This window comes from Pan troglodytes, chromosome 9 (genome assembly GCF_028858775.2).
Source record: "Pan troglodytes isolate AG18354 chromosome 9, NHGRI_mPanTro3-v2.0_pri, whole genome shotgun sequence".
Classification (NCBI taxonomy): Eukaryota; Metazoa; Chordata; class Mammalia; order Primates; family Hominidae; genus Pan; species Pan troglodytes.
The window spans coordinates 67031017-67044987 of record NC_072407.2 but is presented as its reverse complement, the minus strand read 5'-3'; the positions used below and the strand labels follow the sequence as shown (position 1 = coordinate 67044987).

The 13971-nt window shown below is 60.3% G+C and overlaps 1 protein-coding gene across 27 annotated transcripts in view; it reads left to right on the top strand.

Annotated features, from left to right (window-relative positions):
* The first annotated feature begins 2911 nt into the window (after positions 1–2911).
* Positions 2912–13971, top strand: part of NRXN2 (neurexin 2) — a 116050-nt gene continuing 104990 nt past the window's right edge. For 20 of the 27 annotated variants that reach the window (XM_054662423.2, XM_054662417.2, XM_054662416.2 and 17 more), the window contains exon 1: positions 12432–13176. In XM_054662423.2, the coding sequence (XP_054518398.1) occupies positions 12447–13176 (730 nt within the window). In that variant the 5' untranslated portion in view covers positions 12432–12446. Of the gene's footprint in view, positions 3139–12190; positions 13177–13971 lie in introns of those variants that run through there. The other 7 variants (XM_003313110.5, XM_054662426.2, XM_009423410.4 and 4 more) reach the window with 1 other exon arrangement.

Here is a 13971-nt window from a genome sequence, read left to right as displayed (position 1 = left end):
AACTGGGAGGTGTCCCACAGCAGCTGTAGGATTGTCCTAGGGGTGGAGACCTGAGCACCTTCCACTCCAAAGCACAGTATCTGCGGGCCTGGCAGTGGCCTCAGTTCCCCCATGAGTGCCCTGGTCCCCCACCCCAGGGTTTCCCCACATCACATCCATCCCTGCTTTAAGACCCCACTCCCCCTGGCCTGTTCTTTATTTTGGGTCACTCCCTTCTCTTTCCTGGTCATATCTCTCCTGCAGGCCTACCCTGTGTTGGGCCCCCCAGCCCTGTCTCTGCATCGGGTGCCCCCCTGCCCCTCCTTCTGTCCTCAGCCCCCTCCGCCCTTCCCCCTCTTGAGGCTGTAATATCCGTTTCACGATTTGGGGGCTGAGTTGCTATAACAACAGACGGCGATTGTGTTGTGAAGAGCAGCTCGCTCCTGTGCCGCCTGCCTCCTGTGCTGCCTCCATCCCTGCAGCCCAGTCGGTTCCTCTTGGCTCCTCTCCTCACTACCCTCCAGTTCCAGTCTGGCCTCTTCCTGGTGTGTGTGTGTGTGTGTGTGTGCGCACACATGCATATGTGTGTCCAGGTCTGCCTGCCCGGGATGTGACAAGTAGCGGTCTTCATGGTTGCATGTGTCTGAATTTGGTGTCTGAGCTTCACATTGTATGCGCCTGTGTGCATGTGTGTGCATGGACATGCATGCTGTATCTGCTGTGTTTCCCCTCCCCCATGTGTCCCCACTGGCCTTTGCACATGGGAGAAGGGCATGTGCTCAGCACATCACTCAATTGTCCACATTGGGTGGGTACCTGTGTGTGGTGTGTGTGTGTGTGGGGTGTGTCTTGAAGTGGCAGGTCCCAAATGCTTAGGCAATCTGAACCTTGGACCTTGCAGAGAGGAGAGATGTCCCTGTAGGTGGGAGGGACAGGGAGGTGCAGCAGCTGCCCGGTGACCTTTTCTGCTCTTGATGGGCAAAGCTGGGGGTGGGGAAAGAAGACAAGTGCTCATACTTACCTCCCTCCCTGCCCAGGCTCCTCTGTAAGGGTCTGAGTCTGTCTCTGTGAGCCATTGCACCTGTCTGTCTATGCCCTGATGCCTGGATGGACAAGGGGTGTGTGTGTGTGTGTGTGTGAGTGTGAGGAGGCTGCAGGAAGAGGAACAGTGGGGGATGGGCAGGAAAGTGGGCTGTGGGGTCAGGGAGGCAATTTCGCATTCATAGGCCCTGACTCAGCAGTTCCATTCTCTGGCTCCTTCATTGGCTTTGGTGGGGATGCCCTGGGGGTCTCTCCAAGGTCAGAGTGGGCCCTAAGTCTGGGACCTGGCTTAGGGATCACCCTTCTCGACTCCTAGGAAAAACTCCTTGCAGCCTGGGTCCCCCTCTTACCCCTTCACAGGCTGGGGAAGGAGTTTCCCTCCGGGGGGGTTGGTGTCCGCGTTAAGCCACTCAGTAATTGACCACTCTCTTTGAAGTGCCTGGGCAGGGGTCCAGGATGACTGTGGGCAGGTCCCCTGGGTGCACCTGTTCTGGGCATGCATTAATTGCCTGGTGTAGGTACCTGTGTGCACAAGTGTGTGTGTTCTTGGGCAGTATATGCTTCCTGTGGGTGTGTTACCATGGTGGGGCATTTCTGCAGGTGTTCTTATGTGTCTCTGGGAATGCCCAGTGTTCACAGATATGTGTGCATGGCTGTGAGTGCCCCAATGTGCATGCATTGGTGGTTGAATGTAAGTGTTCTTGCATGTTGCCTCTGGCTAAGGAAGTGCCAACTACCACCAGCTGTGCAGATCACAGACCCTGCAACAGAAACCAGGGTCCTGGAGTGAGCTGGCAGAATGGTCTGGTACACATACACACACACACTCTGTCTCTCACTGTCTCATTCAGCAGCCCAGTGACCAACCTCGGGGTATACACACTAGGTGCCAGTGTGTGTACACTTTTATTGGCGGAGTGAGTGAAGGGTGTCCCCCAGTCCCCCACACTCATACACATGCACAGTGACGCATGTACCCTTACAGGAGAGACCTGCGCCCCCCAGCACCACTCTAACTGAAACTCATGGATGGGAGGAGGAGAACAGAGAAGGGGGCTGCTGCCAGGTGCCCTCAGTCACCAGGCATGTGCAGGCGCAACCCTGCCCCCACACCTACTCGTACCTCGGTCCAGGGTTCCAGGCAGAACTGAGAGTTTGGCCTCAAACTCTGGGATTCCCATGAGGCAGGACTGGGAAACCCCCAAGTTCCTAGGTCTACCCCGCCCCCATCTCTGCCTTTCCTTCCCCCACCGCCTCCGCCTTATCCCAGCAAAGCCCCTTCCTCTTCAGTTCTGGGGGCTCCAAGCCAGGGGCCCTCCGGACGGTGGGAGGTGGGGGCCAGGCTACCGACTGGAAAAAGCCCCCAGCAGCCATGGACCCACCGAGTCCCCCTTCTCTAGGCTCCTCGAAGCCCGGGCCCACCCCTGGGCGTAGCCAGCAGAGGGCGCTGCGGCCCAGGCCCCGCATCAGCCCTGCTCCCGCGGCGTCCCAAGTCGGGGTCCACAGCCTCTCCTTCGGCTTGTCCCAGCCCCGCGCTGCGCGAAGACCTGCTGGCCGTGGGGGGAGGGTGCGGGACCCAAGGCCCCGAACTAAGGGCGAGGCGCGAGGGGCGAGGGGCGAGAGTGCTTGGGTTCCCGGAAAAGACACTGAGGCCGGGTTTGGGGCCCGCCTGGTTGGGGGCCCGGGCGCCCGAGAACCTCGAGAGGCTGGGAGGAGCGCGGGTGCCGTGGGGCCGGGACGCCTGGGTCCCGCGTGAGGGAGGGAATGGGCCTGTGGAGCCGCGGGACTGGCGGCTTCTGAGCCCTTGCATTGGCTGCGCTGCTCGCCCGTCAGCGCAGCGTGGTCCAATGCGCGCGTCTCGGGGGCGGGCACTAGTGCTGATGCTGCCGTCAGTCGGTGTTGCAGGGATGCGGCGGCGGGAGCAGCCGCCCTGACTCGCGGAGCATCCTCCTCGGAGAGGCACCGCGGCGGGGCGGGCGGGCGGGCGGGGACGCGGCGGGGAGGGAGAGAGGCGCGAGGCGGCAGACACCGCTAGCCCTGGCTCTGCCACCCGTCGGAGACGGGGCGGCCCTGTAGCTCTGCTACCCACCCTCCAGCTTCTGGCGCCCCGAGAACCAGGTAAAATGGGGGGGGGGGGCGCTGCGGCGGAGACGGGCGGGGGGCGGGAGCCGATGGGGGAGGGGAGCGGATCGGAGGGGGCGAGGGAGGCAGGACGGATGAATTGGGGGGCGGGGGCGCCGCGCTGAGAGGGCTGGCCCGGTGACAGCGAGGAGGCAAAGCCGCTGGGGGCTTGGGGGTCGGAGGCTCCTGTGGAAGGGGCACTGGCCCTGAGAGCTGAGGAGAATGGGGAGGGGTGGGAGGAAGGGTCTTTGGGGGAAGGGATGGAGAGAGGAGGGGCATCCAGAGGACTGAGAGGGTGTTCTTAAAGGGGGGTCCCCAGTCTGTGCTAGCCCCAGAGGCTTGAAGCAGCGCCGGGCCAGAGGAGCTGTTGTGTTCTGGAGGGTCTAATCAGCGAGAAACTGGGCTTCGTGGGAGGAGAGGAGAGGGGGCTGGAGAAGAGAGAGAAGTGGAGAGGGAAGGAAAGGGGCCAGGCCAAGGGCTTCGTCCTGAGGGGACCCACTGAGGACCAGGCTTTCCTGGGGGATGGGAGCCAAGGGGAGAAGAGGTTATTGGGAGAGAGCAGAGGGGAATGTGCCAAGGTGCTCCAGGCAGAGAGGGGAATGTGCCAAGGTGCTCCAGGCCGAGATGGGTCTGTGCTGGTGGAGAGCTGGGAAAGATGGGGTCTGAGGGAGAGGAGCGGAAGCTTGCGGGGGAAGGCTGGGGGTGATGAGACAGGGAGACTGGGAAATCAGTAGGAGGGGGCTTTGCTGGGGTGGGAATGCGCTGGGGGCGGTGACAGGGTTCTGGTCAGAGAGTGCTGCAGGGGGAGAGGAAGCTGCAGGGCCCTTGGCTTGCTCCCCCACCCCTAAAGAGGAAGGGACCATTTCTCATGTCCCAGCCTCCTCCCCCAGCTGAAGCAGCAATCTTCCCTGGGGTCTTTGGGTTGGGGTATGAGCCCTTGAACCCTTGATGGGCTTTTGGGGCACAATTGGCTTTGGGGTGCTGTTGTCTCCTTTACTCTCACCCCCCTCCTGAATCTTGGGAGAGGGCATTCGATGCCTCATTGAGCTAGCAAGGGCTGGGAGGGGCTTTTTCTTGGTGTCTGGAGGTGAAGGAGGAGGCTGTCCACCTGGAATAATGAAATAGATTTTTAGGGAGTGGGTCTTGGGTCCCCAGTCCCTTGGCTGCCCTGGGGGCTTCCAGATAGCCCTGTTTTTTTATGTGTTGGCGGGTGGGCGTCTCTCCTCTTCCATTCATTCTTATCCTTCCCTGTTGTCTACCTTCCCAGTGTCTGGGTGTTCCTTTTGGAGGAGGGTGGACATTAGGGTCTTACTTTCTCTGTCTTCTGCCAGAGAAGGAGAAAGAAAGAAGGGAGAGGGAAGGAGAAGGGGAGGGAGGTCTGCAGTCTGCTAACTGTGAGGCCTTCTGTTTTGTGGGTGCTTCAGCCCCTCAGTCCCTACCTCCTCTTGCTTCCAGGGATGGCTCCAGGGATGCTGGCATCTGAGGTGTGGCTGGATCTTTTGGGAGACGGGAGAAGGGTCTGGCTGGGGGCTCTTCATTCATGCTAGAGGAAGTGTTCTCAGACCCATCCTATCCTCAGATCCACAGGGGTGGGCGGGATGGACCAACCAGCCACGGCTGCCGGGCAGTTCTTTCCAGCCCAGGCCTGGGCTGAATCCATATGACAGTGGAGTTCTGAGAGGAGGGGCTGGGTGCGCGAGTGGCTGGTGGGGACCCCTCTTTCCTTCCAGGCTCAGTCACTACCCAGGTCCAGCTGCTCCCTCCCGCTTACCCTTGCCAGTGACACAGACACTCTGACAATGATACACGCGCTCGGTGGCACCCACCCAGACACACACCTACACAGGCACACACACCTGCATACACAATACACCTCCTGGCAGCATACAGCCCACACTCCCCACCCAGAGAGGCTGCCACCTCATGCCTGCCTCCTTGAGACCTCCCCCAGGCGCCTTGCTGCCATGTACACAACACACACACGGCCACTACGTGCCCCCAGAGCCCCCAGCGCAGCACTGCCAGCCCTCACCCTTGGATGCACACAGCCCCCATCCAACCACTCACCTCCCCAGGCTCACAGCCATCGCAGGCACACCTGTGCTTCTTCCTCATACACCTTCAGTCCTTGCAACACACCCTCTCCTTCCAGACACCCCATCCCTCCCAGGTCTACACAGCATGTGTGCACACCCTCCCAGACACACCAGTCCCTGCCCCCCAGCAAGCTTATCCTGAAGTACCATGTGCATGTCTGTCTGGGTGCTGAACACCTTGCCCCAGGCCTTTGTGTGTGTGCACGTGTGTGTGCACACCAGCACATGTTTGCTAACACACTTAATGCTGTGGCTCACCCCCTAAACCTCTCTTCTACTTTCTCTCTCTCTCACTCACTTATCTTTGTACCTTCGGCGCAAGGCCTCCTACCCCTCCTGGCCACAACCACGACCCTTCCCAGTGGAGTCCAGCCCCCACCTACACCTGGTTTCCCTGGGAGCCTTCCTATTTCTAAGTGGCCCCACCCCCCGCATTAATCCTCAGGCACAAGGGCCCCTACACCTGCCTGTGCACTGGAGACACTGTCCTTTCATTCGCAGCTCCCAAGCCCAGCCCCCACGGGGATGCCCCGATTGTGTGTCCTCACACGCCACCCACCTTGCTGCTCCATCTGTTGGTGCAGCTCCCTCGCCCCTGCCCCTTCCACACTGATGGGCCTGTGGGCTCTCGGAGACTCATTCAACAAATAGTCTGGTGCACACTTTCAAGGATGTGTGTGGCACCTTGTTATTTACGAAGCTGCTTCCCCACTGCCACCACCACTGTTTGGCATGGTGGGGTGAGGGTGAAGGTGGGACTCCGCTGTGCTCCTCAGTGAGCCTCAGTTTCCTCACCTGTGAAATGGGATCCTCATCCCTACCTAGTGGGATGTTATGAGGACTCACTGAGAGGACAATGATGGCAATGATAGTAGTAACAAGCATGTTTATTGTGTACCTACTGTGTGCCTGGCCCTGTGCGAAGCACTCTGTAAACCTTACTTTGATGTATTTGTAAGACACATAGAAGGTCCCCGTAAATGGTAGCTATTTTTATTGTCATTATCATAACCTTCCCTGCACGCACACACACGCACACACACCTGTCATAGATACCTTTAGGAACATTCCCAGGCACCTCATGCTTACTCACAAGGCCGCCCCTGGAAGCCATCTGTCCCCCTCTGCATCACTGGGGTGCACCCGCCCAGGCTGCTGTGCCCCAGCTGTGCACAGCATAGGTAAGCTTGGTGCTCATCCCTCCCACCACCTACCTCCATGCTCCCATGCACCTGTCCTCCGGCCCCCACTCCACCAAGTCATTCCATTGCACCTCTGTCCCCAGCCCACCCGCTTCCCCAGCTCCATGAGGCGGCAGCAGCCTCATCCTGTGCACCCCGAGCTACCAGCTCCTGGGCCCAAGCCCGCTCCATGCTTCTCTCCATGACACAGAGAGCTGCTTGGCGACCTGCGGACATGGCCACTCATGCCCAGCCCACCCTGGCATGGGACTCCGACTTATCTTTAGACCTGTTTGTTCCTTCTACTGCCCTCTGAGTCAGGACAATTGACCAGCAAAGTTGAGGAGGACACGAGGGATAGGGATTAGACAGAACCAAATCTGAATCCCAGCTCTGCCATTTATGATTTGTGGGACCTTGGGTGGGTCCCTTCTCCCCTTTGAGTATCTATTTCCTCATCTGTAAAAGGGGCAGTGATAATACTTGTCTTGCTTACTTTTCTCACCAAGCCCTGGTTTGGATCAGAGGAAACACTAGGCACTCAGTACTGCAAACTGTAAAAGGCCGAGATGAGAAGTTTTAAAAAAATCATTAATACGACACACTTTTTTTTCACACGTTAGTCTATGCCAGGCAGTGTCCTAGGAGCTTTATGTATGTTAATTCTAATTTTGACAACACTATTATTATCTCTATTTTATACATAAAGAAAGTGAAGCACAGAGAGGCTGAGTAACTTACCAAAGGTCACACAGCTGGATAGGGGTAGAGCTGGCATTTGAACCCAGGCTTCGGAGCCAGTGCCTCTAACCACTGTGCTGTCTTGTTTTTGCTGCTGCTGAGGTTGTGGCTGGGTGTGGAAAGGCATGGGGTCTTCCCTTTTTTCTGCCAGATCATCACGGCTGGAAGGAAGGGGAGGTAGGAACTGTTCACCGTCTGCCAATCTTGCCTGGAATTTCAGGGGGCAAAGGGGACCCTCCAAAAAACATTCTGCACCTGAAAAGGACCTCAGGGGTCAAGCAGTCTGCTGTCCTCTTCCATATGATTCAAGAGCCTCCCCCACACCGAGCCTCTCTGAGCAGCAGTCATCCGGTCTCACCTCGAACACCCCCACAGATGGGGAACTCACCACCCCCCGAGGCAGCCTACTCCACTGTTGGATGCTTTAGATTGCCAGCCAGCAAGTTTCTCTTTAGCCTGAGCCAGAATCTCCCCCCATAGCACGCACTTCTCCCACCTGTCCACAGGCTGCCTTCTGGGGCCACCAGAATGTGTGTAAACCCAGCTCTTCCTCCCTGGCGCCTGGAGGAGGCCCCTGCTGTCTCACTCCCAGCTGGCATGAGAGGATGCTGGCGTGAGGAGAGGAGAGCCAGAGGGAGGCCGGCATCCCCATGGCTGGAGGTGTGTGTATGGGCGTGTGTTTGTGTGTGTGGGCATTGACAGAGAGGGGGCTGTGTGGATGCGGGGAGAGGGCCCCTGGCCAGGGGCTCTGCTTGTGTGGGCATGGATCACCATTTGCATACTTGCCCCTGATGGTGTAGGGCTGAGGCCTTTGGTCAGGTTGGAGGGCCCAGGTCTAGGTCAGCAAGTGCAAGGGAAATGTCTGGAAGGGAAGGCCAGCGACTTTGGTTCTAGTCTTGCTTTTCTGTGTGATCCCAGGCCAGCTCACTGCCCCTCCCTGGGACTCAGTTTCCACATCAGGAAAAAAAGAAAAGATGAACCCCATGAGCTCTGAGGTCTCTGTCTCCCAGTCCCAGGAGTGGGCTTTAGAGTGGGGCACCTGAGAGAGCCATGTCCCCTGTGAAGGCCAGATCAGAGGAGGGTGGGCTCTGAGCCCCAGACACAGGGGCAAAAGAAATGCCTTGGAGCCCTCACACCCTTTACCTGGACTGTGGCCTTGGGCAAGTGAATTCATCGTTCTAAGCTCGGCTTCCTGGTCTGTAAGCCTGAGTGACAAAATGACCTCCTAGAAGCCGAAGGATTGACTAAGACAGCGCACATGGGGTCCAGCCTGGTGTCTGATGCAGATGGAGCCCAAAGCTTGCAGCCCAGAGGCTTCAGTGGCACTGGCCTCGCCGTGGGAAGATGAGGAGGAGGCTTTGGCCTAGGAGGACCCAGGAAGAGTTATCGGGAGAGGGTAATGTTGAGTTATCGGGAGAGGGTAATGTTGGGGAGAGTCAGCAGAAGTCCTGAGGGCAGCCTAGCCACGCCCTGCCCCACCCACTCCAGCTCTGGGCACCACTGGCCCAAGGCTGCTGAGTCTATCTGTGGGTAGGGGCAGGGTGGGAGGCACTAGGGAGCTGACTGGGTACAGAACCCCAGGATTACTCAGGAGGTCAGCTCCCCAGAGGTGTGGCGGCTCTGGGCCAGCAGTGGGTGGCAGTGTGCACTGCACTGACGTCAGTGAGCAGACAGGTACCCCAGGGTCACCCTGGCAGTGTCCCTGCACTGGCAGTGGGCAATGGAAGAAGAAAAGTGGGCCTTGCGGGGGCAGTACTTGGACGCTGTGGGTGCAAGGCGGCTTCCTCTGCACTGCATAAACCTGGGGAGGAGCTGTTGCCTTGTACAACTCCAGGGGACACCGTTTACTTGATGTGGTCGTGTGAGGCAATTACCCTGGCCTGTGGGGAGACCTCTGGAGAAAGGGTTGCTGCTAAGTTCCAGGAGCTCAGGAAGGATGGAGCATCCCAGGGTAGCAGGAGCCCCCTGTGTTCTGGGAGAAGGGTGGGTTGGAGGCTGGGTCGGCAGCAGCCTAGGCCTGGGTGGGAGAGGCGCAGGGAGGGGAAAGGCGAGGGGAAGAGCAGCAAGTTTCCTAGACACTGACTGGGTGGGGGAATGGAAAGGACCCAGGTGTCCGCTGGCTCACTCCTCCTGGGACCATCTCTACCTGGCAAGCGTGAAGCTGCCCCAAGGGTCTGTGGATCCCGGGGGAGAGAGGACTCAGGGAGTGCTGGGGCTTCCTCCTGGTTAGCTCCGCAGTCCCTGTGCCCCCAGCGGCCTGGCTGGCCTCTGCTGCAGAGCTGTGGGCTGCGGGAAGAATGAGTAATGAGCCTTGAGGGGCCGCAGGCCCAGACCCTGCTTCCGACCCTCCCTGGAGGCACCACATAAGCCCAGCCTCTGCCCCTGAACCGGCTCACAGAAGCCTGCCTGCACGGCACCCCTCCCACTCTCTCTCCACACGGACCAGTAGAACCTCCACCTCCTGGACTCTCAGCCGCTTCGCCCCCCTGCCCCTCCACCCAGATAACATTCCCTTTGGCTCTCAGGACCCAGGCGTCTGCCTTCCAGCCTCTGGCAGCCTCCCTACCATCTTTCACTCTATCTGTCCTCCCCCAACTTCCTGCCCCTCGCCTTTCCCACAGAACCCGTCTGCCATCTCCCTAAAGGGTGGTGGATGTGGCCATGGCAGGGGGACTGGGATGGGGGTGGGGCGGGGGAAACAGTCCCTCCTGTTCTGAGCTTGGGGATGACTGGACAGCAGCACGAAATCCTTTTCCCTCCGCCAGCGGAAATCGATAGCTAATTAATTCCCTCCCCAAAATAGTGTCCGGAGGTGGGGGTGGGTGCTGGGAGAGCAGCAGACAGAGGCTAGGCCAGGCCAGACTGAGATGGAGACCCTAGCAGGGAAGGAGGAAGGGACGCTGGTCACTCTTCTGGCCACAGGGTTGTCCCTTTGCTGAGGGTCTTTGGCTACCGCTTCTGGAAAAGAGGGAAAGCTTAGACCTTTCCCTCCCCCCATGCCTGAGGAGCCCCCTTCCCTGCCCTGGGCTGGGGATGCTTGTGTGTGGGGGGGTGAGGGTGTCAATCAGGCTGGGAGCAGGTGCTGCATTTAATTTGATTGGCTAATTAGCCCGCACATGTTAATTATCTCCATTACCCAATGAGGAGAGGCAGTGGCAAGGCTATATATAACCCGACAGTGTTTGTAAGGAGTGGGGGTTGCTTGCCTGGATCTCCTCCCCACTGCCCGGGCAAAGGCAGTCCTTGGAGGGGTGTTGGGGCAGGACATTCATGTCCCCATTGGAGCCTTGTAGGATTGGGAGGGCAGCAGTCAGGAGCTGGATGGCAGGACCCGAGGGCTGAGCTTTACCGGCCTCTTGGAGATGGCTCCCCCAACGCTCCCGACTACCTTCTGAGGCCTTTTCTGCCCCATCTTCCTCTGCACACGTGTCACTCTCCAGACGCCCCCTCACTATGGTTTTTTAGGGGGTCCCTCGTTTCCTCCCACATAGCTCTTCAGCTCACTGCACCTCTGCAGCCTTCCCCTCCCGAAGTCAGCCCTCTCCTTATCTTCTGGTTCTCACCTCACTGAGCTACACCTGTGGCTATCCTGTGCTTGTCTATTTCCTGGGGATGCTGCAGTCGAGCAGACTTGGATCTGAGTCTCAGTTCCCCGCTGACTGGCCGTGTGACCTTGGGCAAGTCCCCAGATCCCTTTACCTGGGTTTCCCCAGTGGTTAATGAGAATAATGGGACTTCTCAGAGTGATTAAGTAAAATGACATTTGTAAAAATGCCCAGCACCCAGGGCTCTGACAAATGCTGTTTGGATTTGGAATTTAATTTTCTCTGTCTTTTCTTTCATTTCTCCCCACTAGGCCACCTTTCTCCTCCATTACTCTTCCATCTCTGTTACTTTCCAGGCGCTTCCTCTCCTTCCTCTTTCTCTCCCCTCTTGCTTCAGTCTTTCCCTGTCTCTTCCTAAACTCTAGCCCCTCCCTGCTTCTCTCCCAGGCTTCTCCCCACCTCCTTCTCTCCCTCCCTCCCCAAAATAAAATCAATGCAATATTCAGGAGGGTTGTTGGATATAAATAATTACGACTTGGAGTTTAACGAGATGCAAATTCCCCTCCCCGGCGTGGGGTATAAATTGCTCTCTGACAGCCCGTTACAAGGGTAATCATTTCAGAAAGGCAATTTTATGCAAATGAGCCTGCCTGCCTCCTGGTGGCTCCCCCAATCTTAGGTGGGGGGTGGGCAGAGGGAACTGAGGGGTGAAGAGAGCCCAGGTAGTGGGGCCAGTCCTGAGGCTGAGCACTGAGAGCTGGAAGTTGAGGATGACAGACATTTAGCTTCGGAAAGGACCTGGGTTGGTAAGCAGTGAGGCTGGGGCCTGGGAAGGGGTGAGCGTGGTTTCGGGGGAACTGGAGACACAGAATTGGATGCCTGAGTCCCTGCTTGGATGGAGAGGGCTTGGGGCCTGGATATCTGAGTCCTGGCTGGCTTCTCTCCCTTGCCCCCTTCCCAGTCTGGTTACCCTGTGATACCATTGACGAATTGGCATTTAATTAATCCCAATGAATTATTTAGCAACTTCATTATCCAGTATCAAGAGCTGATGAGAGGAACAGTGGCTGGAGGTGGGAGCCAGGCAGAGGCTGGGCGGTTCAGAGAAGGGGCTGGGGTCACCAGGCGGAGGAGAGTTCCCAGGCCTCGCTCAAGGAGCTGGCCTTGGTCCTTCCTGACACTGGGGTCCTTTGAGAGGGTGAGGGAGCGGGCTGATGGGTTGGGCTCCTACCGGGCTCGAACGTGTCACCTCTCCCTGTCCACATCTCAAACCAATGCTGCCCTTAGTGCGTGCCATCTCTCCTAAGTGCTGGCCCCCGGAATCCGTGTCTCTTGCCTCGGGACCCTCTGCAGGTCAGGGCCTAAGTTCTGCAGGGAAACAGTCTGGTGCCTGCTGATATGCGTGGGGAGCCCGGCACCGACGGCCCCTCTCGTTGGACCTTTCCTCTCTCTTCTCATTAACCCTTTCCTCTCTGTTCTCCCGCAGGCATCCCTCCCTGCTCTTCTGTCGGAGCCCGCGGCGGGGGAGGGGCGCCGCCGCCGCCGCCTGAGGGAAGCCGGCATCTGGGCTTCTGCGCGCCTCGCCCCGCGGCCGGGCCCATGGCACTGTGAGCCTGCAAGGGAGCCCCGCTCGGCGCGGGGAGCGCCCGGCCCCCTCCCGCCCCATGCGCCCGCGGCTCTGAAGCCTGAGCGGGGGCCGGGGGCCGGGCGGGGCCGGGGCCGGGGCCGAGGCCGCCGGAGGCATGGCGTCCGGGAGCCGGTGGCGGCCGACACCGCCGCCGCTGCTGTTGCTGCTGCTGCTGGCGCTGGCGGCGCGCGCGGACGGCCTGGAGTTCGGCGGCGGCCCGGGGCAGTGGGCTCGCTACGCGCGCTGGGCGGGCGCGGCGAGCAGCGGCGAGCTCAGCTTCAGCCTGCGCACCAACGCCACGCGCGCGCTGCTGCTCTACCTGGACGACGGCGGCGACTGCGACTTCCTGGAGCTGCTGCTGGTGGACGGCCGCCTGCGGCTGCGCTTCACGCTTTCGTGCGCCGAGCCGGCCACGCTGCAGCTGGACACGCCGGTGGCCGACGACCGCTGGCACATGGTGCTGCTGACCCGCGACGCGCGCCGCACGGCGCTGGCGGTGGACGGCGAGGCCCGCGCCGCCGAGGTGCGCTCCAAGCGGCGCGAGATGCAGGTGGCCAGCGACCTGTTCGTGGGCGGCATCCCGCCCGACGTGCGCCTCTCGGCGCTTACGCTGAGCACCGTCAAGTACGAGCCGCCCTTCCGCGGCCTCTTGGCCAACCTGAAGCTGGGCGAGCGGCCCCCCGCGCTGCTGGGCAGCCAGGGCCTGCGCGGCGCCACCGCCGACCCGCTGTGCGCGCCCGCGCGCAACCCCTGCGCCAACGGCGGCCTCTGCACCGTGCTGGCCCCCGGCGAGGTGGGCTGCGACTGCAGCCACACGGGCTTCGGCGGCAAGTTCTGCAGCGAAGGTGAGCCCCGGGGAGCGGCCGCCCGGTGCCTGGGCGCGGGGGTGAGGGCCTGGGGCGCTTCGTGGGGGTCGGAGTCTGTGTGGGCTCCTGAGGCACGGGGGCTGGCTGGGCGCGAGGGCTTGTGAGTGGGTGCGAGCGCTCCAGGGCTGCGGGGACGCGTGTCCGGGCGAGGGCGCGTGGGGTTGGCGGTGGGCGGGGCCGGCTTGGGCGCGGTCAGCGTGAGTCCTGCGGCGACCTGTGGGCAGCCTGTGTGGTCAGGTTCTGAAGGGGCTGCTGAGGGTGGGGTGCATGAAGCCCCGTGGGCTTGGTGGGTGAGGGTCTGTGAGGCGTTCGTGAAGGCTTGTGGGTGGGGGTCTGCGTGGACAGGGTCCATTAAAGGCAGTGGGCGGGGACCATGGGGCCCCTGAAGGACAGTGGGTGGGGCTTGTGCATAGGGCGGGGCCTCGTATGAGGCCGTGAGGGGTGGTGAGTGGGGCTGGCGTGGAAAGGCCAGTGTGGGTGGGGCTTATGAGACAGGGGGCGGGACCTCGTGTGAGGCCGTGAGGGGCTGTGAGTGGGGCCTGTGTGGAAGGCCAGTGTGGGCGGGGCCTATGAGACAGGGGGCGGGGCCCCATGTGAAACGGTGAGGGGCTGAGTGGGGCCTGTGTGGAAAGGCCAGTGTGGGCAGGGCCTACGAGACAGGGGGCGAGGCCGTGTGGCGGGGCTTTCGGGCAGGGAGCGTAGTCGACAGTGGGTCGCAGTCTTTGAAGGTCCGCGAGCCAAGGGCGGGAAGTGCGGCCTGTGCGGCCTGGACAA